We start from the raw sequence: 26,060 nt of genomic DNA on the forward strand, positions 1-26,060 counted from the left end.
TGTGTGTGTGTGTGTGTGTGTGTGTGTGTGTATGTGTGTGTGTGTGTGTGTGTGGTGGGTACAGGGCCGTGGTTTTGTGTGTGCAGATCTGTTGGAATGGAGCAGTCACACTTGAAATGTTTCTTCCTGGCCAGGCCACTGCTTCCCTGGGGCTTTGGCTAGAGAAGCCAACATTTCTTGGGATTCTTGGTTTGCACCCATGGCATTGCTGGGTCGCTGACTTCTCCAGCACCTTGTTTGAGAAACCCCAGGGGCCTTGTCACCTTGTCATTGTGTGGTTCTTGGAGTCTCTAGTCCATCTGCCTTCATCTCTCCACCTTGCAGAGCCTTGCTGTGTTTGTTTTATGTGTAATGTCTGGAGTTTTGAGGGAGTCTTGGAGGGCGGAGGAGGTAGGGAGAAGTGTGTCTCTGCCATTTGTCTGGAACCAGAAGTTGGCCTGGTTTCTGTGGGTGCCGGCAGCATTATGGATCTATCCCCTTTCTAACCAGGCTCATGGGTGTATTCTCAGGCCCTTTTCATTTGTTTCTTTACGGGTACATCAGGTGGGGACCTGTCTCCGCTGGAGCTGGCTGATGTGAATGGAGACGGCCTGCGCGATGTGCTGCTCTCCTTCGTGACGTCAAGGAACGGGAGCTCAGCAGGTGAGAGACATGTCTTTCTGAGGCTGCATCTGTTATGCCGTGAAGAGCACTGCAGAAGGTTACCATGCATCTGTTATATGTGCTAAGTCTGATCGGAAAGTGCTCGTATGAAAATAAAGCTCAGTTCATGAAACCCAGAGAGAGTTGGAAGGAGCTCTTGGTGGTTGTCTAGGCCACTGAAGAAACTGACCCCGAGAGGAAGTGGTTTCTCCCCTCCCCGTCTCTTCTCTGTTGCCTCTTAGCTTATAATGAAAGTGGTCTCCCACCCCTGGCCCAACCTTTGTTCATGAACTTAGAGGTACAATCCGAAAAGGTAGTATGTATTTAAATTGAAAACATTTGCTATAATAAAAGGCATATTTTCTTAATCTCTGCCTCAGAATGCTCCCCCTTGCTTGAGACATACTTATCCTATTATTTTTGCCACTTTCTGAAGCAGTTCTGAAGGTCTTCTTTTATGAGTGCCTTTAGTTGCTGTGTCTGATTACCTTGGTGTCCTGATTGGTTCAAAATATTTACCTCTCGTGGTAATTTTGACTTCAGGAATGATCCAGAAGTCATATGATGCCAGATCTGGTGAGTAAGGTGGATGGCACACTGTAGTGGCTCTACAAGCCTGCCTTTCCACTGGGTAGCCCTCAGCAGCAGCATTCATTGTATTTTTGATCATGCCTTGTACAGACGTTCATAAAAGAGGACTCTAAGAACTGCTTCCAAAAGTGGCAAGAATGATGGGGTGTGTCCAAAGTGAGGGGGGCATTTTGAGGAGGTTCATTGGCAGTGGAGACTGGCCTTGAACTCACTGTGTAGCCCAGGCTGGCCTTGAACTCACAGCCATCCTCCTGCCTCAGTCTCCCAGGTTCTAGGACTATAGTATTGCGCCATCACACTGGGCCATGGCAGTGTCTTTTACTAAATTTTGAGGATGTGAACTTTCACTGTATGCTTCACTGTGGCAGCCCCTTGTACACATCTTTGCACACGCACCTCCTGGCTGAGTGCTGTCTTTTCTCTGGTTTACACTCCTCTTATCCTGCCCCATCTGTGGGGAGGCTGGCCTGTAAGTTTGGGTCTCTCCACCCTGACCATATCTCTGTAGTCTCCTTAAACCTTGCACCACTCACCCTGAGTGTGCTACTTCTGGGACCCTGGGCATTATACTTGTCAATTGTAGAAACAAAGAGGCAAAAGCACATTCTGATTTCAGCTTAGAGACACAGGGGGTCTGGCTTGTCCTGCAGCTCTGTTAAAGTGGCACTGATTTTATTCTGCCAAGAGATACAGCATCTGTAGTTGGAGGTCAAGAAAGCCCTGAGAACAACTTGTTAATCATTTAGGCCTTGGGATAAATTTGGAAGTATTATCTAGAAATCTCTGGAGTGTGCACACCTTTGGCACCTTTAAGGGATTTAAGCTTTAAGGGGTTTAAGCAATGTATAGAAGCAATTTGGGCAGAGATCAGTGACAGAGAAAACTTGTTGCCTATTGTTTTCATATAAGTGGACCTTGACTGCATTTTTTTTCCTGCCCTTGAGTCATTAATTAACCTTTGAAGTAGGATTTTCTCCACCCACTTTTAGATTTAGGGATGTTTTAGTCAGATGTTATTTTATATGATTTGCTAAAGCTGTGGGTTTGGACACCAGATGGACCAGCCTGATTTGCCCACAGATTGTAAAAATAAGAATGTAACCTACTGTTGGGTGCTTTCTATGTGCTGTGCACTGTTGTGCGTGTGTAACATATGTGAATAAATTTATCCCTCAACACAATCCTATGAGGTAGACGAATCTTATTGTCCCTCTTTTGTGGATGAGCGGTGAGGTTCGGGAACTTTGGCAGAGCTGGGAATGAGATCCAGGAGTCAGGCTCTGGAGTTTACGTCCTAGCCCTCAGGCCAGGTGGTCATACCCATACCCCACAAAGCTGTGTGCCACTGGATGTAGCAGGATTGGATTTCTAATGGATTCGTTCATAGCGGAATTGGGTTTCTAGTGGGTTTGCTCATCCGTCTGTCCATCCCTTCAGCGGCCATGAATCGAGTGCTGACCATGGCAGCGTTGTGCCTGTCTCCAGGGCTATGCTGCTTGTAGGGACCTCACCCAACGTCTGTGTGGGCTCTGCCTCAAGGAACTGGGGCTGATGGGGAAGGGGCGACCCTTTACGACCCTGGAAAACAAATCAGAAATGCCTTGGGGCTCAGGAGGGTCCTTAAACAGGAAGGGTGGCACAGGGCACTAATCACAGCTTCCTCGAGACATCTGGAAGCCAACTTAGGTACCACTGTTTGTCATATGTCGCTTCTTCTGGCAACAAGGTCTGAAACAGTGAGCTACTGTTTGCCACTTGCTTTTAGGTCATGTATTTAATTAGTCAGAGTGAAGGCTAGGTGGAACGAAACTCTAGGGCTTGTTTTGCCTTTCCTGTTTTAGTTGTTGCCGGAAGTGGAAAGTGTGTAAAGGTGTCCATGCCGTGGAAGTGAGAGTAAGTCTGGCAGGGGGATTGCTACTTGCAGTGCTACTTAAGCCACCTAAAGGCTTGTTTATCAAAGGGGTGAGCAATGCTGGTTCCTTACCATCTAGCCTCAATCCTAGGTTTTAAGTGTGTCCAAGTGATCTTTGCTGTCTGGGACCAAAGCAGCCGGTTCCGTGTATTGCTAGACCTGCTACACCTCTGCTCTACCTCTGCTCTCTACCCATGATTTTCAGGGTTATTTTAAAAAACATTCTTTTTCTGCTGTTAGGAAGGTTTGCTATAGGTGATTATGATTCAGGTATTCTGCTCCCTGCTCTGCACATATTCTAGGTCAGGCCAGTGTTTCTGAGCATACCTTTCCCTCCTGGGTTTTTGTTCCTGACAGCTGTTTTCCATATGCTGGGTTTTGCTCCTGTCTATTACTCAGCAAACATCTGGGAGCTGTGTGTGCCAGGCATTTTGCAGGCTACTGAGGGTACAGAAGTGAGCGAGGCAGTCTTTACCCTGAAGGACATCGCTGTTAGTGGGGACTGAGGCATTAGGCAGGTGAACAGTGTGTTGGGAAAGGTACAGAAGGTGAGGTACAGCGAGGCAGCCCCTTCCTGCCCGATGTGGGAGCTGTGTGAGCAGAGGCGACGCTCAGTGTACACCCAGGGTACTCAGTGTTCAGACACGCGGGGATGGACCGTGTGCACGTGAGCTGCTGCCTCTCCACGGTTCGCCTTTGGTCTTCGGGCCTCGTGCTCATCTCTACCTCTTATCTCCTCAGCCTCCTCCTTTTTCTGGTCTCTCTGGGCTCTTAGGTGGCTCAAGGCTGGCTGCTGATCTCGTGTGCCTCTCGGGGATGAACGGCAGTACTCTGTGGTCCAGTGCCCTCCCGGAAGAGGCCCAGGATATCACATGTTTGGATCTGACGCCAGGCAGCGGGGCTGAAGTTATCTGTCTTGTGACTGGGACGCGCAAGATGCTCAGTGCATTCAACGCAACCACAGGTGAGGGTCACTGGCCACAGAGACCTTTGCCATAGGAATGATAACTTGCGGTTCTGACAGGCTGCTGGGGAAGGGACTTTCCTACTGAGGTGGACGGAAAGTCTGATTTGCTACCCAGAAGGTGGTTATTAAGGGACTAAGATAAGAGGTTTGGGCAGACTGAGTAAATAGATCCATGTTTCAGCCTGTTTGGTGATGGGATGGGGCTAAACTCAGAAACTAGCCTGAGGCCTTTGGTTGTGAATTGTCTCCCAAATCTGTGGAAAGGACAGATGAGCTTTGTCTCTTCCCATTTGAGATATGTGGAGTCCTTGCAGAAACATAGGCATTAACTACTTAAAAATATTTTTTATGAAGAAACAAAAGCATGTTGAGGCATGTTGATTTTGCCTTTTGGCTTTTTACTGTGTTTAGACAAGAAAAAGGGAATGAAAAACAAATATAACGAAGCTTCCTTACAGAATCGAAAGTACCCTGCCAGTGTGCCGGTTATTACCTGGGCAAGGTTGGCTGCCGTGGTTTGTGTCTATAGTCCCAGCTACTTAGGGGCTGAGGCAGGAGGATCACTTGAGCCCAGGAGTTCAAGACCAGACTAACAACCTAACAAGATCCTGTTTCAAAAAACCAAAAGAAAACAAAGAACAGGAGGGGAAATGTGAGGACGAGTTGCTGCCTGTTGTTCAGCCCTTTGGGTTTCACTTTGTGCCTGCCTTTTCCAGGAGCAGAAGAACACACTAGTGATTGCCCTCTTTTCCTGCCCTAGGGAAGGCCCTCTGGACTCTGAGCCCAGACTCCCTGTCCAGTGGCACCTTGGCTGCCCCTGCGGTGGTGCTGCCAGACTTGGACAAGGACGGCGTTGGAGACCTTGCGGTTCTGGCCATCGGGGAGACACAGGTGTGGTCTCCATCAACCGGTTTTTGTCTCTTACAGAGAGAACTTTATTTGTAGCCATCTCGGTTCCTAATGTCATAAATATCTGAAACTTTGCTTTTACAAAAGATGGAGTTTAAATAAATTCTCTGCTGAGGGTAAGCTACCTAATGAGCATCGTGAACCTGTTTTTGCAGCAGTCTCATTGTGGTTCTGTGCACGGTAGTGTGGTGAGCTCTGGATGTACGTGGGTGGGGCTGTGTCCCCACCTTGGATGAACATGCAACCACCCAAGCTCTGGTTTCTTTTCTTTTTTTTGGTACCAGGGATCTAACTTGGGACCTTGCGCTTGAGAGGCAGGTGGCAGAACCACTGAGCTAAATCCCTGGCCCCTGAGCGCTGTTTTCTTCATGTGCAAAATATTGAACTGTTGCATCTGGTTGTGGGATTGGTATGAAAAGTAGAGCTGGACACACTTGGGGTTCCTAGAGTAGAGCCTACCTTTTATATCTTTAACTCTATTGTTAGTTTTACTATAGTAAATATATTTAAGTTTTATTTCAACTGTAAAACAATAGGACTGCCTGATAAAATATGTATAGAAAATAATTGAAGTCAAACAGTAGCATCAGTAATCAAAGTAAAGAGAATTGTTGTCTATTCTGTGACAAGACAGACTGATTATAGTATAGTGGCCCTATTAGCCGTCTAAATTCACAGCATTCTGAGAGGCTGAGACAGGAGGATTTCAAGTTCCAGCCATTCTGGGCAATTTAGTGACTTAGTGAACTCTGTGTCTAAAAAAAAAAGGGTTAGGGTGGCTGGGGATACCGCTCAGAATGAAGGCCCTCGGTTCAACCCCACAGTATTACAAAAAGGAAAAATAATCATCCTATTAGTTGTGGAGCTAGTCATTCTTTATACAGCTAGAGTGATACTAGATATTTTCTCCAAATTTCAGGAAAGACTAAATTAGTGAACAGTCATCTTAGTTTTAAGTTTTTGGTACAAAAGCACTTTTTACAGCTTCAGTTTTTGTTTGTTCATTTGTTTTGTTTTGTTTTGTTTTTTTTTTTTTGGCCATGTAGTTCAGGTAGGTCTTGAACACATTACTTAGTCTAGGCTGGCCATGAACTCACTTTGATCTTCCTGCCTCAGCCTCCCAAGTGATGGGATTACAAGCATGTGCTACCACACCTGGCTTTTTACTTTTTATTTTATCTTATTTTTTTCTTTTATTGAGTTTATTGGTACATTTTAGGTATACAATACAGTTACATTCAATATTGGGATCTTGTACCTTTACATGACAGGTGATCTTGGTTCTCATTTTTTCCCCTTGTCCCTGCCCTCCCTTCACCCCCTCCTCTCCTCTCCATTTACAACCACTTTATTTCTATTTTTCATTTTCTCATATTTTTTTCCCTTATTACCTTTCCCCTACCCTTCCCACTTTCCCTACACCTTTAGCCCCTTTCTTCCCGTTTCACAATGTCAGTTATCTACACCTGGCTTTTTTACAGCTTCTGTTGAAGTTTTTCTAAGACACTTTTCTCAGACTGCCTAATCAGACAAGGAAATGCTTATGGACTAAAAATTTGAACAAATGGCAAAATGAAAAATGTGGATATAGAAATATGGGAACATGTGGATACAGATAATTTTGCCTCATTTGGTAGCTGATTTTAATTTTAAAGCAAAAGACCTCATGGATACATTCTGGTGGTTTTCTTCAACAAGCCATTTTATCTGGAAGTGGACCAAGAATTTAGGAAATATTTGTGAAAATTAAAAAAATATATATCCTAGCCATTGTGAGTAAAGGGACTGGTCTAGGGAAAATTTCAAATATTACCTCAAGCAAGGAGAGATTTTCTGAAAGTCTCCAAGAGGAAAGGCTGGGGAATTTCTTTCTAATGGAATTCTAGTCAGCACAGGTAGAGTGAAACACTGAATATGCTCTTATACCCTGAATGAATTTAAAGTCTTGGTCTTAATACCCCATCTCCTCCTTATTGCTGGTGGTAGTCAAGGGTTGAGTTCAGCCTTTAGGGAATCCCCCATAGTAGGGAAGGGCTTCCATCGGAAGAGTGAGCTTCTCATCTGCTTTTAAGTTGCTAGTGCACTGCCCAGCTTGCCTCTCAGAACTTCCTCTTAGCACAGTAGTGTACGACTGTGGAGTACTCTCCGTTCTGCCTGACAAGTGACAGACAGTTCTAGAAAATTCTTGGAGAGAAGATGGGTTTGGAGCAGCAGCTTCATTGGTGTTCCGACCTCTGCCCTTTTTATCAACAGCAGCAGAGAACCTGAGGAAGTATTTAAGCTGCACTCATGGAAGGTGGTTTCATCACAAGGAAGGAAATGCAGGAGGGCTTTGACTTTTGAGTCACTGCAAGAGTCGCTATTGGGGGAACTGGGCCTGGTTTGGGATTAGTGAAATGGATGTGGCTGAGGGTGTCGTGGGAAGGGACCGTAGACTCCAACAGTGGCCGTTCTCACTCCGTGGTGTGATCTGACTCTGGTTCCAGACTCATGGCTCCGGGTCCTCCTTGACCTTGTGGGCCGATGCAAATGTCACTCATTTGTGAGGCAGCGGTTTCATTTTTGGTCAGCTGTAGTAAATTCTGTGTTATTGATAAGAAATGTGTTTTCTTCTTCTTTTTTTTTTGGCACTGGGGATTGAACTCAGGACCTCACACTTGCCAGGCAGGTGCTGTACCGCTGAGCTACACCCCTGGATGAGAAATGTGTTTTCTGATAGCCTCCTCTCACTGTTCCAACATCAGTGCCCTGAGTCTCCACTTCAACTACAGGAAAGCCCTTTGGCGTCGGCCTGGTCAAAACCTACGACATTTCCTTATTCTTTTCCTCCATGGGCAGGAAGTCAGAATGCCTTTTTCTTGATTTCTTTCCCTTTCCCTTCTAATTTTTGCAACATTTTCAAATACAGTGTCAACTATATTATTATTGACAAACGATAATTATTGACAAACAATAATTTATTCATGGCATAACCAGTGATATCAGACTAAGGATATTGTTACTTCTTATGATCTGGATTTTTGTTTCTATTTATGAAAATAAAGCTTGCAATAGCCTTCCTAAAATTTTTGTTTAATAATCAATGAAAGCACCCACATTTTGTAATTGATTGTTTTCCAACTTTTCTTTTTTTGAATTGGTACATTCGCAGTATAGCCATACATAAAATTTATATTTATTTTGAAGAATTTGTAAATATATGTATTTTTTTGATCTCCTTCCCTCTCCCCTCTCCTCTGCATACCAGTTTTTAAATAGATTTTGATTCATCCTCCAGCTTAAGGTATCTTTGAATTTCAAATTTATCATATAATATAGTAGCCAGATCTTCTTGCTTTGTGATAAACTTGAATTCAGGTCATTCAGATCTTTGATAAGAATATTTAATAGGAAAGGGTCAATTGCAGAGTGCTATGTCACTCCATTAACCTTTCTCTAGGTTAGTTTTGACCTTGTAAGTACCTTTTTCTGGATACCCTGCAAATCATTTTTCTTTATTTTATCCCTGAGAATTCACAATGATACATTTTGTCAAGATAACCTGTATAATTCTTGTTTTTCCCAAATCATGACTTTGTCTTCAAAAGAAAAATCTTCAAGGGCTGGGGTTAATAAGCTGTGACCAGATTTGGCCTATTGCCTGTTTTATAAATAAAGTTGTATTGGAATACAGTCATGGCCATTCATTTTTGTGTTATGTATGACTACTTTCATGCTAAAACAACAGAGTAAAGTAGTTGTTATAGACACCATCTCACTGGCAAAGACGAAAATATGTACTCTCTGGCCCTTCATGGGAAAGGTTTGCTGGTCCCTGAGAATAGCGTTGACAGTGGCCAGGCCAGACATCCGATGATGATGGGGAAACTCTGTTTTTTTTTTCTTTTTTTTTGTACCGGGGATCGAACTCAGATCCTTGTGTTTGGGAGGCAGACAGCGGAACCACTGAGCTAAATTCCTGGCCCTGGGGAAGCTCTGTCTGCCTTGATTCTTCTTGGGGACAAACATTCCTGAGAGTTTCTAGGAATGGGAGTGGAGACCTGGGGTCAGCCGTATTGTATTTGGCTCTAGTTTAGAATTTTGTGCCTGAGCAGAGTGTGCAGTCAGCAACAACTGTGCTCAGAGAAATTGTCTGCAGGACCCTAAGGATGTTTTTTGTATATATGGAATATTTTCCTTGTTTTTTACTTCCAGGGAAATAAGAGGCAAGGTGCTTCCCAAATGAGGGAAATATTTCTGAGAGGAGGTGGTGACTGTCTGGAGAAGCCGTTTGACTAGGAATGGAAAGCTTTGGTTGACTTGACCTTTCTTTCATTTCTTCAGCCAGATGTGTGCTTTCTGCTGGTGTCTGGCCGGACAGGGAGCCCACTGGGCCGACCTGTGAAGTATAGCTTCGTGGGAGTGGGGAATCTGATTGGTCCCCAGGTTTACAGCACGGCCAATGGGGCTGTCTACATCCTGTTTGGCTTTGGTAAGAAGCAAGACTGGTTTTCCCTGTCGTTCCCTGCAGGTTTGTGTAGTGGATTGTCTTTTAGGACTGGGGGAAAACTCAGGGGTTGTGGAGGTCTACCCTTCCATTGACTCCTATGCAGGGGTCTCTTTCTCCCTTCCTTCCTCATTGTAGGTGGATAACTCCACTTTCCCTTGCTGCCTTCTCTCTAGAGAAGATTCTGCCCAGCATCCACTTAACCACTTCCCCAGCCACTGCATGTGGGATCAGCCCAAATAGGTTCTGTTAGATCCATCGGATTGGGTTCTCCATCTCCTGCTCAGACCCCCTCCCTGGAATATTCTGTTAAATCCAACTTCTCAGTGTTGGTTCTTCCTGTGGTGCTAGGAAATGTTCAAGCTGTCGCCCTGCGGGACATTTTTGTTCAGGCCCAAAACCGAGACAGCTCACCACCTTCTCTGCAGATAGAAGAGCCAGAATGGGAGAAGCGGAGATCCGTCAACCTGTCTGAGCTCATTGACATATACAGGTAGGACAGATGCCTGTCCTTGGTCCCAGCGAGGTCCATGAGCTCACGTGCTGTGGGGTCTCGGAGTTTGCTTGGGCCGGTGAATGTGTGGGCAGGGATTTGAAGAAAGCAGTGCGACTCTCAGACTGTCTTCTGCTCTGGGGGACACGAATGAGAAATTTCTTAGTCACATAAGGTGTTGGTGTCTGTTTGTTAGTGACTCTGGTGTACAATCCCCTCATGTGTGGATTGCAAGGAAGGAAATTTGATTGGAGTTCTGAGTCAGAGCAAAGACAGGGACATAGGTTTATTTTAAATGATGGTTTATAAAGCTGTGCAGATGTCTCTGACTAACTCTTTCTTTATGTTTTAGTCTTAGTTGAAGAATCATTTTGACAGAAGCAGGCAATGTGACCATGAAACCTTATTTTTAAATTCTTATTTATTTCTAGACGAAAGGCATGTCATGGTCATATGCAGTCCATTTTTACTCATTTAACCAAGTTTGAGTAATGATTTTTGTTCTTTTCAAGTAATTTTCTAAGGGGTTATCCTGTTGTTTCGGTGAATTTGGCAGGTATTAAGCCAACTAGTCCCAGTGACTAGGGGAAGAAGTGAGCATATGCTAGCAGTTGCTGTCCAAGCTTATTGACAGTCTTAGGCCTCCTGTCTCCGTCTCTGTCTCTGTCTGTTTCCTGTGCCATTCTCCTTGGCTGTGTTACTTTTCCCACTGTATCCAGTGTGAGAGGCATTGTACCATAGCGTCTTTCTGGTGAGTTCCTTTGGAACTTGCATTGGATTTTCTAGGGGGTCTTTGGTTTCTCAGGGTCAAGAAGAAATTGAATGGGAACAACACAAGGTCTCAAGACTACAGCTGGCTCTCTGTATCTGTGCACTCCACATTTGTGGATTCAACTAATTTCAGATTGGAAAAACTAGGAAAAAATTGTGTCTGTACTGAGCATGTGCAGGCTTTTTTTCTGGAAACAGTAGAGTATAGCAACCATTTACATAGCATTTACATGGCGCTAGGTATTATAAATAATCTAGAGATGATTTAAAGTATACAGGAGGATGTAGGTAATGGAAATTTTATGCTGTTGTACATAAGGGATGTGGACATCTGTGGATTTTGGTATCTACAGTGGGTCTTGGATCTAGTGCCCCACAGATGTTGAGGAACTGGTGTGCATGGAGTCAGTTTGTATAGTGAGAGAAAAGGCCAAAATAAATGGATTCTGGACACTCATCTGTGCCAGAGACTAACTGTTGGGGTCTTGTTTAACTCAGTGATGGTGTTGAGCTGCTCCAGATGGTGAAGATGCCCGATTCCAATTGCAGCAACCTCCTGATTACAACAAGACAAGGCCTGGTTCTGCTTCGGGGGCAAAACCTCACACCGTACTGGACATTGAGCCTTCCAGGCCTGCGCAGGTTTGCAGTTGCTGTTTCAGGCCATTTCCTTATGTTAAAAAATTGTGTAGAATACTTGATATCTGTGGCTGGTGCAGAAGAAGGGAGGGTAGCAGTTCCTTGTTTTCCTTCCTCACCATTGATTGCTTCTTTGTCCTTGCTTGCAGCCAGCCTACTCCTGGGTATTTTACAGATGATCAGACCTTAGACTTCCTTCTGCAGACACAGGAAGGAGTCGGGATGAAAAAGGTAAACAACACTGGGACACAAATCAAAGCAGGCATAAAGTATATACTTTGTGTCCAGCCCTTTGCTAGGCCTTGTGTGGGTTAAAAAGAAGCTAAAATATGATCTCTTCCTTCAAAGAGCTTAAAGTTGAGCCGAAGGAGTAAAATGAAAACTTCTACTTCTGTGTTTGTGCTGCACACTTACCTTTTTTGTCACTAGTCCCTAAACAATAGGTGCAACAGCTATTTACATGACAATTACATTAGGTATTGTAATTAACACAGAGATGACTTCAGCATACAGGAGAGTGTGCATATGTTATGTGCAAATTCAACCTATAAGGGACACGAGCATCCACTGATTTGTGCGTCCACAGGGAGTTCCCCCACAAATACCCAGGGAGGACTGTATGTGTATGATTTGAATTTCTGTGGCTGTTTCTCTTGGCTTTGTTTTTCTGCACTCTCTGGCCACATCCACTGTCTTCTCTCTTGCAGATGATGGTGGTCGATGGCGAGTCTGGCTCCATCATTTGGAGTTACAGTGCTCCATGTCACATGAGAGAAACCCTGACCACCTCAGCGGTTACTTCAGACCGGAAGTCTGTCTTCCTCTTCTGGGCAGAAGGGCTGTCAGCTGCACCACCCAATTCTGTGAGTGAGCCTGGGAGGTCCCTCTTTGTCACATGGATACTTGGGTCTCCAGATATTGACAAGTCATCTTCCAAGGGGATTGGGTGGAAACAGATCAGCACTCCATGGGAGAAGCAGGAGCTACTCTTCCCATCTTTGCCTCTTTGCCAACAATGTAAACACTGAGCAGAGCCCCTGACTACTGAAAAGAGGAAGGCTGGACAAGGAATAGAAAGTCCTCTCAAGAGGCTAGGTACAAATTACAGATAGCTCCTGCCTGTTGCAGTTGTGACGGAGGAGAAATCAATGTGATTGGCCCAGAGTGGGCAGACAGAGTCTCTTGCAGGGAAGGGGCCGGGCTTGGAGGGGAAGGAAGAGACTGCAGGTGTGGATATGGGGCTGGAGGGGGAGCTGTCGGGGAGGAGTGTTGTGGAGTGGGCTCAGCCGAGAGATCAGTTGGGGGAGTTGTGGATGAGGTCTGACAGCTAGAAGGCAGATTTAGGAAGTTTCAGGTGTTGTCCTGCAGTATTTTAGGAGGGCTGATGAGACAGGCTGCCACCCAGGATAGGTGCCTTGGGTCTCTATTAAGCGCTGCCCCACTGTAGTTCCCTGTGTCACATCTTGTTCTCACCGTCTGCTGGGCCCTGAGCTGTTTGTAGTCTTTGAAGGATCATGGGAGGCAGAATGGACCCTGATGGCCACGGTGGGTGAGCCTGCTGGCGGCTGAGTCCTGACTCCAGCACCGTGTGCTGTCTGACAAGTTCCTCAACATTTCTGAGCCTCGTGTTCTCAATCCATTCATGAAGTGCTAATCAATTCCCTCATTCTGATGATCCAATTTACCTAAAACCTAGATTATAGCTGTAGTTCTGCCACGCTCTAACATGTGGCCACAGGCAGCTTACCTAGCATTTTAGTTTCCTGGTTTCCTCATATAGTAAAATGAGGTGATTAGACCAGATGGCTCTCAGATAGGAGCTTCTATAAGTAGCAGTGCAGTTAGGGCACGTTGTAAATGCACTCCTGGAGGAGTGGGTATGAGGAGAAGATGAATGGGGACTTTCCACCTGTAGGGTGATAGTCAGGCGTTCTTGAAGCATGGGAGGCCGTGATAATTGCAGTTGAAGTCTGAAGAAGGCAGAGTTTGGTTCAATAGTGCAAAGCTTTGGTTTTCATGCCATGGATTTGGGGTTTTGTTCTATGGGCAGTGAGCAAGGCATTTGGCTATTTTCTGGCCACTTTGTGGAGCCGGGGCTCTGTCCCTTCCTCCCCAGCTGTGTGGAGATGCACTCTTCTGCTTCATGGTCCTGCAGCAGGAGTGAAGTTGCATGCTCCTGGCCACACTTCTCCTCCCTGTGCCTCTCTAGTGGTGTGGTGCACATGCCTGTCCCTGCCACAGAGGGTACACTGACCCCCGTGGTCCCAAGGTGTTTCTTCTCTGGGATGTGGGGACCTGATGCGTTGGCCCTGGAATTTTGGCTTTATAATTGTTGATTTGCCTGGGTCTCATCAATAATCTGCCTATTTCAGGAACTGATAATGTTTAAAACAATTTTTAACCTGTTTCTTGTAGTTGGCTTTAATATCCAGTGAAATGAAATCTTTGGCTCACAGTGTCTTCAGAAGTAGATTTTTCTCTGTACAAAGCACCACCTGCTGCAAGGAATGGATCAACCCTAGTTCTCCTGCAGGCAGAAGAAGGGTTATTCTCTACAGCATGTTCCTCTTGGGGCATGCACATTTCCTTTGCTTTTCTCTTTCTTTTTTTCCCCCCCTCTCTCCCTCTCCTTCTCCCTCTTCTTCCTTCCTTTCTCTTTCTTTTTCTTTTTCTCCTTCCTTCCTTCCTTCCTTCTTTCAAGAGAGCCTTTTCTAGCTATAGATAGCAATATGAAGAAGTTAGTGATGAGTCAGTGTTTTGAGCTCTTTGAAATAACATGTCTCCTGGATGTGGGAGTTTCTTCCGGACACATCCTTGGGTTGGGAAGCAGAATTCAGCACCTGAGCACAATGAGTAATCACCACTTTTCCTCTGCCCATTTCTCCCGTCGCGGGTAGGAATGTGGCCTCACCTTTGCTTTTCCTGTTTGTGGCTTATTGTCAGGATGCCATGCCGGGAGCTGCTGTACCCAGCTCTTACCACCTTTACCTTCTGCATCCAACCTTCCCCTCCATCCTGCTGGATCTGGCCAACGCCACAGGCACAGTGACGGCCTCACAGGGTGAGTCCCTGTGACACAGGGTGAGTCCCTGTGACGGGGGTCCATGCCCACGGACAAGGGGAGAATGTGCCGGCTGTGCATCGGGGGAGCCTTGTCCCACTGCAGGGAGGATTGTGCTCTTCAGGTGACGGCAGCTGCACTTCCTCCAGTGTCTCTGGAGCCAGGGGCTGTTGCCAGGTTGTTCCACTCTAAAAGGCTCCAAAGTGGCAGACATTTATTGAGCCTCAGTTCTGTGCCAGGACTGTGCCAGGGGCTCACAAGACTTGCAGGACTAGTTTTTTTTTTTTTTATTTGTTTCTTTGTTTAATTTACCTTTTAGGGGTATACAATTTGGAGCTGAGAGACACGATGGAGGTAGAATAGTTTTTCAGGTCACCGACTTACTAAAGCTTTTTGAATAGTCAACATGCACATTGCATAGACATTGGAATCAAGAGAAAAATCAAAGAAGAAACATTTCCAGTAATCTGACCACTCTATTCTGCTGTATATGTGTATCCAAATAAGACTGTAGTGCACAACTGGGATCACATAATATTAAGAGATCCTGAATTCAGGAAAACAAAGGCCTTGAGGCTCAGCCAGTGCCACCAGCTCCTCTGGGTGTCTGCTTGTCTCCTCTCGGATGCCTGGCCTTGGGGAGGCTGCTCTTCCTATTGGGCAAGCGGAAGTGAAGGGGAAGCATGGTCTGGCCACGTCTCCTTTATGCCTTGCCACTCTCTCGCCACTTACAGACTCCCTTCCTTGGGTGGAGCACTCGGGCACGCTGTCCACAGGCTGTTGTGTCATGAGATGTCAGCTTACAGAGTCCTCTCAGTGAGCTAAATGTGCTACTTTTCCAATATTAGCATAGCACAGTATTCAGGGAATATTGACTGATATTAAGTAATAGGAAGAATCTTGAGACAATTTTTAATACCACCACAATTTTATTTTTTATTTTTGGTACCGGGGATCGAACTCAGGTCCTTGCACTTGTATGGCAGGTGGTGGAACCACTGAGCTAAATCCCTGGCTTCAACCACTATTTTAAAGAGGAAGCAAGGTAGTTATGGTGGTACACATCTGTAATCCTAGTGCCCTGGGAGGCTGAGTCAAGAGGATCACAAGTTCAAACCCAGCATAGATAATTTAGTGACTTAGTGAGACCCTTCGTGGCTGGAAAAAAAAAAGACTAAGCAAAGTCAACACCGGTAAGATAAAGAGCTTACTCGGCTTGTAAGTATGTGCCGTAGTGGGAGTGTTCTCTCCTTTGCTGGGTTGGGGCTTTCTTGGACATAGCTGAGAGAAGTAAAGACCAAGAAGAATCGGCACCGTGCCAACAAGCCGTCTCTCACCTCTGCACCCAGTGGTTCTCTGCCTGGCCTCTGTTAGGTGCTCAGTAAGCTTCCGGTATGAACTGAGTGAATGAGTGAACGAATGTTGCCGAACAGAGTCACTCTCCTGCTAGTAGAAGCTGCCCGTCCTTGGTAACTGCTCTCCTTTTTTGTTCCTCCTCAGTTGGAATCAACGACCTCTGGAAAGATGCCTTTTATGTCACCCGGATGACAGGGCCAAGCACGGAAGGGCATCCCGCACCCGTGGTGGTCAGCAAGCTTAGTCTTCGGTGGGCACTGATGGAGAGCCAGATGGTCCAGCTGGAGGAGACCACTCCCACAATTGGCCGCGGAGAGCTGCGAAGATTCCTCTCCAGGATAAAGTTTGTTGATTCTCCCTACCAGGTAAGCACCTTCTGAGACAAGACAGACTCAAGCTTTGATTTTTTTGGAGCATGGGGAGGATTTCAGGGTAGATGAATATCAGGAACCAGTCTTGTTGGACCAGTGCTGTTTCCCAAGGATACTTCCTGGCCATGCAGAAAGGGCTCTCAGTTAACTGTTTTCTGCTGGAAATGGCTCTGTCACCCTTGGGGGAATTTGGAAATGTGGGGTCATGGTTTTTATTGTCCAGGGAGGGAGGTGCATGGGACCTTCTAGTGTTTTCTGGATAGGGTCAAGGAAGGACCCTTTGTATTTGTGTACTGCAAAGAATTACCTTGCTAAAAATGCTAATGTCCATTTCCCACCCACTTCCCTGAAATCCTCTGGTCTAGTTCAGAGTTCACGAGCTTATCATGGAGAAGGACAAAGTCTCCCATCCTTTCTGGAGGGAGGAAGGGTAAACTACTGGGACTAAAGAAGGCAGTCTGACCTTTAGGTTCCCTCATTTTTTCTAACTTGGAAAAATATAAAGTCACTGAATGTGTCCCTTTCCCCACAGATCTAGTCTAATGGACTCCTCAGTTTCAGAAGTAAACAAGAGTGAGTTTGCTCTCTCCTGTCAGTGGAGAACCAATTCTTTGGCGAGAGGAAGACTTCCGCACGACTGAAAGCTGCACTTTGGAAGGCAGTGGCTGGAGCTGTGATGATGCATGGCCCGCTTGGCTGGGGTGTTGACTACCTTTCCAGTCCCCGCACTAACCCCTCTAGGAACTCTCTGTGGATAGTTTGGAAATGTGAATCTTCTCAGTGTTTTATTTTTTTGTACATCTAATTTATAAACCATTACTGGGAAATCCAGTAAAGCCTATGACTAGGACATATTTTGTTTTGCATTATGCTGCATGTATATATTTTTTGGTATTGTGGTGAGATTATTTCCAGACATGCCCTAAGCTTCAGAGATCCCATTTTTTGTTCTCTCGAAATAGGTGTGGTTAAGTCATCTTGAGACTTCCTCTAATTCTGAGGGTCACCCTCATTCTCTCCTTATTCTCTCTCCTCCTGTACCATGGCTGCTTCTGAGCTGTAGACAGCAGTGAGAAAGACTGACAGTGGAGGACCGAGTCACCCATCCAGCATTTTCAACTCTTCCTTCCCCAGACTTTCTGTCTGTATGAAGTGGCCATGACAATAATCACGTTCCTTTCACAAGGGAGCAAGAGAAATAGTTTCAGTGACTCACTTCTAACCAGGCCCCTATGTCCTGTCCGTGTGGTTTTGTTGGCTCTGCCAGTCATGACCTTGTTCCTGCAGTGACGTCAGAAGGGCTGGGAGTCAGGGCCCAGGAAGCCCAGGTCCTCCCCCCGCTGCCTTCCCCGCATCTCCTCTGGGCATCCTCCCCACTGCCTCTCCCCTTCCTTTCCCTTTTATTCAGGGATATGTTTCTTGGCTTTTACTTTTGCTACTTGTGCCCACAGTGCAACCATTTTGCCCTGTACCTTCCCTTACAGAGACTTTGAAGCATCATATTTAAATTCTTATGTGATTAAGTTCTTTAGAATTATTTCTGGTACTTTCACCATTCTTCTGTATACACTTGTTACTTCTATTAAGCTCTCTTTTAAACTTCTAGGTCATTGTCTGTACAGCAGAAAATCCAGTGGTAGCTCATTAAGAAAAACAAACAAACAAACAAACAAACAACTGCTTTTCTGCTTGAGTACTTTTGATAGATCTCCCCTGAGTGAAAATCAGGTTCTCTTCTTACTTGGACTAGTTTCTGTTTAGCTTGGGTTAATGAAGTATTCCAGAAAATGGTGGATTCCTTATTTGAAAGGTTATCTATTAATTGCTCACTGATAGGTGTTGCATCAGGGGGTTGTCAGCAGTAGATCCAAAGAAGGCTAATGTTTCCACACTGCAGATTGTCTGGCCCACAGATCAGCCTTACCAGGCTTCTGGTAAGCCTCAGAGCATATTTGCTTTCAACACTCTGGAAGTTGTGGGTAGGTCCTGCTTGATTTTAGTAGAATAGTTAAGAAGATATCTCAGGCCCAGGGATTTAGCTCAGTGGTTCCTCCGCCTGCTTTGCAAGTGCAAGATTTAGAGTTTGATCCTCAGTACTGGGGGTGGGGGGGGGAGAAAAAAAAAGATATCTCTACTACAGATTCCTTTGTCCACACTTGAATCTACTTGGGTATAAGGGCCTAGGTCACAGTGATGGCGAACCTTTTAGAGCTTTCAATAATAACAAACAGCCCACTGTGGCATGCGTGGCATAGGTTTGCCTCCATTAGCCTAGTATATAGTTCAGTTAGCTATAGAGTTCTCAGGACTAATTTTTAGTGGACCAAAGCCCAAAACTAATGGTCCTATGGCTTGGCTGAGCCATCCATGCATAACCTGTTCTCTACCATGTTGAGGCTTTCTGGGAAACCAGCCAGCACAGACAGGAGTGAAATACAAAGTTGTTAATGGAAGGTCTGCTTGGGTGGGTTTGTTTGGACAGAGGCCCTACGTGTGTGTGCAGCGTAAGTCTCAGACACAGAGAAGAGGAATCTAGAAGCTAGTGTTACTGAACTCTGTCTCTTAAAAACTCCATACTGTGAGTTTGAATCCCTCCTTGCTACCCATGACAGCTCTAGGTTTACTTCCTCTTGCAGCGAGTACAGAAGGGTAGAAGTGATGCCGAGGACGGAGAAAGCACATCTGCCTGATGTGAGTGCTGGTCTCTTGCCAAATGTGTCCCTAAACAACCTGCTCCGCCCAGATGTCCAAGATAGGAAGTGCTCCCTTCTCTTCCTAATCCAAACAGGGTTTCCAGCCAGGGCCTTTTCCTCTCAGGCTGTCCTCTTTCCTCCCCTTGTGAACCCTCCCCTCTGTGCTAGGCAGCGCCCTCTCTGTCCCCCAGATGTGTGGCATAGTTCTACCAACGAACCCTGTGAATGTGAATTGCTGTCCTTCTTGTCCACATGAAAGGAGAGCCAGCTGGTCTGTGGTCCGAAAGCACTATTTAAAATGTGAACTGTTATAGAACAAATAAATACCGTGGACCGGAATAATCTACTTGTGTGTCATTCTCGTTCTTGCCAACTCTGGTTGGTTTGCTTTCCCTAGGAAAAGGGGAAAGGGCATCTGGATGGATGGCATTCTCTGTGGAGGAAAGGGAGGGCAAGCTCTTCAAGGAAGAGCAGGTGGCATCCAGAGAGGAGCCTCTGCCCTAGCCTGGCTCACTGGAAACGTCCCCAGTATGACTCTGGGTGCCACAGTTCCAGCTGAATAGCCTTTGTAGGCCATTTCTAGAAGTGAACCTAACCTTGTGGGCTGTAGGAGCCTTTTTGTACTATGCTACCCTTCTAATGGCTTTTGGGATAGTTTTTAATAGCACTTTCCTTGGTGCCTGTGATGTGGGTACAGGGCGTTGTGGTACACAGTATGGAGGACACCTCTTCTTCTGATCAAAGCACTCGGGTGCTTCCCGCTTCCAGCTGTGACTTCCTCAAAATTCCAGTGCACCATGGACTCTTGAGCCCCAGACAAAATACTGTTAATTTGCTGAGCTCCGTTTTTCCAACTTCCAGAGAGAATTTCCAGTGACCAGATTTCTAAGACCCCCTAAAGGCAGGAACTATACTTCTCTCCTCTTTTTATCGCCCTTGATTAAGAATTTGGCCCATAAGCAATCAGTGAAGGATGAGAAGCACATCCGGATGCAGGAGATACAGGGGAGGGATGCAGCAGACAGAGCTGCGAAGGAGAAGGGGTGGTTGCAGTGCCCCTCGGGACTTTGTACTTAGCTCCCAAAAACCAGGCTCAGAGACAGACGTTGGCTTAAGCAGATGTTGATAACAAGCAAACATGGAAGGTGGGGCTCAGCCTGCTCTCCAAACCCACTTAACTCCTAGCACTGCTCTTCCTTTATGGAGGACTCAGCCCCTTCTCTCAGCTCCGGGCTGGTCCCTCGCTGAGATGCCTTGTCTTGTAGCGCTGAGTAAAAGTCCACACTTTCTGAGACGGAATGGACGGGCTGATTGCGGTACTGGTGGTAGCTGGGCAAAGGACCCCTGGGCAGGCATCACATGACCGCTGCAGGAGGAGACACTGGTGGTGATCGGGCAGGCAACCCGGGTTTCCTTTGAAGCTCTTACTGTGCCTGCGCTTGAACTCCAGCATCATCCTGGTGTACGCGTTGAAGGTAGTGACAGCCGATGCCATGCAGCAGGTGAAGGAAACCCAGGCCATGCTAGGGGCAAACACACAAAAAGGGACAGAAAACAAATGACTTTCTAGAAACAAAAATGCCTTCCCACTTGGCTGATGCCTTCAGGGGACCTGTGGGCCTGAGTGTGCTGCCTCTGCCATGTTGCTGGTAAAGAACTGGTATGCCTTAGGAGAGTGTGTTCTGTAAGCATACTGAGGGTTAGCTCACTTGTCCAGCAAGTTTAATCACCAGAACTGGCAAAGAAAAAATCAATGAGTTTGTAGCTGTAGCTCCACGGTAGCAAATGCAGAGCTCTGGCTTGCATTTTTAGTACACACACACACAAACAGGTGGGGGGACGGAGGGGGACAATGGAAAGAAGAGGAAGGAGGAGGAGGAAACGAGACCATGACTGATGTGGTATAAAAATTACACAGGAGTTCAGTGGAGTGGTGGTGTGCCTATTTTGTACACACAAATGAAAAAAAAAGTATATATGTCACAGCTGCTGTCACCCTTGTAAAATCTCCATGATCCCAAGACCTGCATGATTCCTCCAGGATTTCCATCCTCACCCCTCCCCTGCCAAAGGTTTCCCTCCATTCGGCGCAAGGAGGAACTGTCCCTTTTCTACCTTCCTTTGTTTTGAACTGAACATTCTTAGGGTCCACGGAGGTGGGCCTTTGATGGTCATTCATGAAAACATTACTACAAGTCTGAGGAAATTATGTGATCGTAGGAATTTGCTTATTCTGAAAACAGTGTGGTTCTTAGCTTAAGGTAGTTTACAGTGGATGCTTTAAGAGAAGCTGGAGCTGGTTGGAATCAAGAAAGAAAAAGACACGCTAGGGAGCTGTATCAGACAACATTCCTAAAAACTGGGAAGGTGAAGCCCTAAATCTCCCTGTGGGGTGAGGCGGGCTGTCTCCAGGCCAGGGTTAAAGCCAGGCCACAGCCAGTACTGGATGCTCCCATCTGCTGCCTCTGAAAAACCAGGTAGCTTCAGGCTGGGTGGCTTCATGGCAGTTGTTTTACAACCCGAACTCCCCTAGTTCAGCTCCAAGAAGGGCCTGAAGATAGGTGAGAAGTGGTGCACTGGTGAGGGAGTAGAATAAAGGCTTCTGAACCAAAGGGCACATAGAACACAGCGAGGAAAGGGGACAGGATCTCTCACCCCAGACATGAGTCGGTGTGCATAAGGCCTTCAGTCCAGTGGGAACCGGAGCCCCGCACTGTCTTCTCAGGGCTGTCCATGCTCTGAGCGTGTGCCCCAGAGGTGAATGGGAATTCAAGTTGGCAGCTCTGCAGTAAGCAAAGAGCTCTCCTCAGAGGAGAAGGCGGGGCGCTTGTATACATAGCCATTGCTGGGGTTGACTGTGATTGTGTGGTCATGGTTGCTGCTCTTCCCTTCTTTTTAAGAGAAATTGAAAACAGGCGCCTTAGTTCTTTAAAGATTAGAGAATCACCGTGGGTAGGGAAGCTTGTTCTAACACAGTTTGGTAGAAGATTGGAAGAAGTAGTTACTCTTGGAGTTTATAGGAGAGTTTACAGTGGATAGAAGGAAATTAATTGACCATCAACTCAGGTGAGTTGGAATTCAATCCAAATTTCAAAGCTAATTATTTTTCATTTCTCTAATTAATTGGAATCATAAAATGTATATTAAGAAGCATCATTTCCATAAGCCAGACAAAATCAGTCTCATTTCTCAAGGAAAACATGCATATTATGTGAAGAAAAACTGGACAATCTAGGAGACTGAAACAGGAGGATGGCAAGTTTGAGCCCAGCCTGGGTGACTTAGCTACTTTATGAGACCCTGTCTCAAAAAAATAAAAGGGCTGGGATGTCAACTCATTGTGAAGACCTGGGGTTCGATCATCAATGATGCAAAGAAAAAGAAAGAAAGAAAGAAAGAAAGGAAGAAAAAAAGAAAGAAAGAAAGACAAGGAAATAACCAACTTGGGAGGCCGAGGTAGGAGGATTGCTCTGAGTTCAAGGCCAGTCAGAGCTATAGTGAGACCCTGTCTCAGAAACCAAACCAAACCAAACTAAAAACCAAAACCAAAAAAAAGAAAGGAAGGCCTGGACAGAACCATGTCCTCACAAAGCACAGGCAGAAGAATGCTTTGTACCCTTTCCAAAGGCAGGGAACGGATGAACGCCCTGATGATAGACTTCTAGAACGGGGGATAAAGAAAATGAGGAAAACAGGGACGTGAACGTGGAGCTGAGAGTAGAAAATCTAGGGCAGCTTGGCCAGGGAGAGGGTAAAGGGTTCAGGGAGTGATGTTCACTTACTAGAAGGCCCAACCATAATTCCAGGCATGTGGTCTCCAGTCTTCTGGACCCATTTTGGCAGTGGCCTGGAAGACTTGGGAATACATCATGTGGGCCACCATCCCCAGAAGACCTTCAGAGGGAACAGGAAGGCACAGCATTAGGGCAGGGCTGTCCTTGGCATTCCCAAAGGTGACTTTGGAGCCACGGCCTCACTGAAGCCAGGCAGGGCCTCCTGTACCCTCCGCTCCAGTTCCTGGGAGACTCCTCTATACTGAGAGGTCTCGAATGCATTATCTTTGCAGTGGTCACCCTGAACTTCCGGTGAGAGCTACTGACAGAGCCTCTGAGTGGCTGCACCAGGACCATCATGCCCTTTGACTTCTTCCCTCGCTGTATTCTTCCTCCTGCACATGCATCTTGCATTTTATCCAGGTCCATCTTGAAAAGCTGCATGCCTGCCACAGCGGAAAAAAACAAACCCCACAAGAAACAACCTAGGGGTAGATCATTTGCTTAAGAACACAATTATCCATTATTTCACATTAACTTCAATTTAAAATGAAAGATGCCTGATCAAGGTGTGATATGTGTATGTACCAATTCACCACAACCAGCCGGGTATTTAGCTCAGCGATGCCGCCGCCTTCCTCGCAAGCACAAGGTCTTGAGTTTGATCTCGGTACAACAACAACAACAACAAAACCACCCCAAAACAAAACAAAAAGCCCCAAGCATATACTATTAAAAAAAGGGTACCTGCAGTGTATCTCCTACCTCCAGCCTTCAGGGTTCTCCTTCCCACCCCCCCCAGACCCAAGCCCTCCGGCGTCCCTCTCCCTGTGGGGGTCGCTCACCGGACAGCACCGAGGAAGTGGCTGCAAAAGCGCTCAGCTTGAGCCCGAAACCTGGGTTCCAGGTGAGTAGCAAGTCTGTCAGCAGCAGGAGGAAGCTGATGAGCTGAAGGCAGATGTAGGTGATCTGGGCAGCCAGCGACAGCCGGAGGATCTCTGTTGGGAACCATGGAGAAAAGGGAGCCCATCCCCACAGGAACGTGACTGCACCAGCACGGAGCCCAGGCCGCCCATCCCCGCTAGAAGGCAGAAGCCCAGAGTCTGGGAGAAGAGAAAGACGAAGCTGCAACCACTGGCTGTCTTTCTCCGCAGCTCCCACTGTGTGACATCCAACATTTTCAGCAAGTCAACGTGGACTGTGGATGCTTTGAGGGAGATGTGTGACTTTAATTATTTAATTTTGAGAAGATTTAATTTTGAGAAGATCAGTGTTGGGTCCTTTTCTCTTTTCTCCCCTTCCCCTTCCCTCCACTCCTTTCATTATAAACAAACAAACAAACAAACAAACAAACAAAACAATTGGCAGAAAAGCCAAAGCTTTTCCATGTGGTTTCTTGGCAGGAGGGCCAGCTAGGACTCTTGGAGGTTTTCTATCTGTGAACTGCGTTTAGCCAGCTGTTCCTGCTTCACGTTCCTGCCTGTGAGTGACAGTCAGCTCCGGGAGGAGTTCATGTCACCCCCGGGACTCAGAGGAAGAGGAGGGTAGAGGTCACAGCGCAGCTGAGCTCCAGAGAGGGCCCATTGGATGGTAGCGAGGTTGGTCGTAGAACACATACTTGCCACGAGCCCCAAGGGAAGGCGGGGGAGGAGAGCGTTCTCCATCAACCCTCCAAATCGGAAAGCGGGGTGACACAGGCCTTGCAACGCGGGAAATTCCAGTAGTCCTTTCTCACCTCTCTGGGCTGGTGGTGTGAGTTCAAGGAAACTTCGGCACCTCTCCCCTGAAACACACAAGGGGCCACTTGGTGGGGAGCTCCAGGACTTCGCAAATATCTTGGTTGGAAAGTGGGGAAGAAGGCTTGGATGAACAAATGGCAGAGGCAAGGGGCATCAGGCTGGTTTTTCTCTCCTGCCTTTCTGGTAAGAAGACGCTGGCCAAGAACACCGCCCAGGCTGCTGTTCCCGCTTCCTTTCTCAGGAAAAGTGCACCACCCTGGTGTGATGAATGCTGTTACTGGACTGCCGGATCAATTGGCTCTAAACTGTTCCCAGCACTGTGGTGAAGCAGCACTGAGCTGCACAATAATACACATAAATGCAAACACGCACACACTTCTATTCCTCTTCCATCTCCCTCTCCCTTTAGCCTAGTTCGAGAGAAGTAGCAAATTTCAAATTGAAGGTGATTCTGGGCATTAGAGAAATGTCACTGCCAGACACTTCCTAGGTCACAAGGTGACCTTCAAATGCTGTGAGCCAGGAGGAGGAGGGGGGAGGGGAGAGGAAGGGGGGAGGAACGAGGAAGGGGAGGGGAAGGAGGGGGGAAAAAGGGGAGGGGGAAGGAGGAGTCCTCAGCCTTATTCCCTCCAATGTGAGGAACACATACCTTAGGGTGGGAAAGCAGTTTTAGGAGAAGAGGAGAGGGTTTCATCTCACAAATGAGAAAATCAAAGCCTATAGAAATGAAGTTATTTGCCCAGGATTTAGCTTAGTGGTTCTGCCACCTGCCTCACAAGCGCAAGGTCCTGAGTTCAAGCCCCATTTCCAAAAAAAAAAAAAAAAAAGAAAAGAAAACAGAAATGAAATTATTCATATAAGGTCCCAGAGTCAGGCAACACTAGGACTTTTTCTACAACAGTCTTCTTGTTTTGTTTCTAAGGAACAATTCCAGAGCAGCTAGCTGTTCTAGCTGGGTGTGGTGGTGCACACCTATAATTCCAACACTCAGGAAGCTGAGGCAGGAGGATTGCCATGAGTTTGAGGCAGCCTGGGATGCATAGTGAGTTCTACGTCAGCTTCAACTACATAGCAAGGCCTCGTCTCAAAAAAAAAAAAAAAAAAAAAAGTACAGTTTCTAAATAAATCACAATTGATTTATAATGCTTTTTTTCTTTCTTTCGTTCTTTTTTCTTTTTCCTTGTTGGACCAGAGATTGAACTCAGGACCTCACACATGCTAAGCAAGCACTATACCTTTGAACTACATCTCCAGCTCTGGGTTAATACTATTTTAAACAACCAAGTAGAGCTGGGAGTGGTGGGGTTCTGTCTGTAATCTCAGCAACTGCCTCAGGGAGAGGCCAGAAGATCAGGAGAGTTAGGATCAGCCCTGGCAATGTAGTGAGACCTTGTCCTAAAAAACAAAACAGAGCAACAACCACAAGACCCAAAGAACAAAACAAAACAAAAAGCACAATTAAAAAACAAAAGATCCCCAAACAACCCAGCAAGCCTGATATAGAGGGAGACAGAGAAAGCCACAGGAACTTTTAGGGGTTAGAAGAGACAATACTGATGGGAAGGATTAGGGTTTGTTGGGGGCAGTGTGGTACCTTCCACTGCTGTCCTAACTCAAGATGCCCTGAAGGTTTCCTGCCCTACTCCACCCCCACCCC

The 26,060-nt window shown here is 46.4% G+C and overlaps 2 protein-coding genes across 3 annotated transcripts in view; one reads left to right on the top strand and one right to left on the bottom strand.

The window, feature by feature from the left end:
• The window catches only part of Fam234b (family with sequence similarity 234 member B), a 31,682-nt gene extending 12,758 nt beyond the window's left edge, over nt 1–18,924 (top strand). For both annotated transcript variants that reach the window (XM_010638407.3, XM_010638408.3), the window contains exons 3-13: nt 544–642; nt 3,921–4,109; nt 4,873–5,003; nt 9,345–9,492; nt 9,859–10,000; nt 11,270–11,413; nt 11,560–11,641; nt 12,118–12,273; nt 14,354–14,471; nt 15,972–16,192; nt 16,731–18,924. In XM_010638407.3, the coding sequence (XP_010636709.1) occupies nt 544–642; nt 3,921–4,109; nt 4,873–5,003; nt 9,345–9,492; nt 9,859–10,000; nt 11,270–11,413; nt 11,560–11,641; nt 12,118–12,273; nt 14,354–14,471; nt 15,972–16,192; nt 16,731–16,736 (1,436 nt within the window). In that variant the 3' untranslated portion in view covers nt 16,737–18,924. The remainder of the gene's footprint in view (nt 1–543; nt 643–3,920; nt 4,110–4,872; nt 5,004–9,344; nt 9,493–9,858; nt 10,001–11,269; nt 11,414–11,559; nt 11,642–12,117; nt 12,274–14,353; nt 14,472–15,971; nt 16,193–16,730) is intronic.
• Nucleotides 18,925–19,997: 1,073 nt separating this feature from the next.
• Nucleotides 19,998–26,060, bottom strand: part of Gsg1 (germ cell associated 1) — a 16,580-nt gene continuing 10,517 nt past the window's right edge. The window contains 5 exon segments of the mRNA XM_010638409.2: nt 19,998–20,236; nt 20,239–20,414; nt 22,674–22,785; nt 23,510–23,662; nt 24,283–24,447. Coding sequence (XP_010636711.2) covers nt 20,073–20,236; nt 20,239–20,414; nt 22,674–22,785; nt 23,510–23,662; nt 24,283–24,447 — 770 coding nt within the window. The 3' untranslated portion in view covers nt 19,998–20,072.

The sequence above is a fragment of the Fukomys damarensis genome, unplaced genomic scaffold (assembly GCF_012274545.1).
Source record: "Fukomys damarensis isolate Sample0158 unplaced genomic scaffold, DMR_v1.0_HiC HiC_scaffold_19, whole genome shotgun sequence".
Taxonomy (NCBI): Eukaryota; Metazoa; Chordata; class Mammalia; order Rodentia; family Bathyergidae; genus Fukomys; species Fukomys damarensis.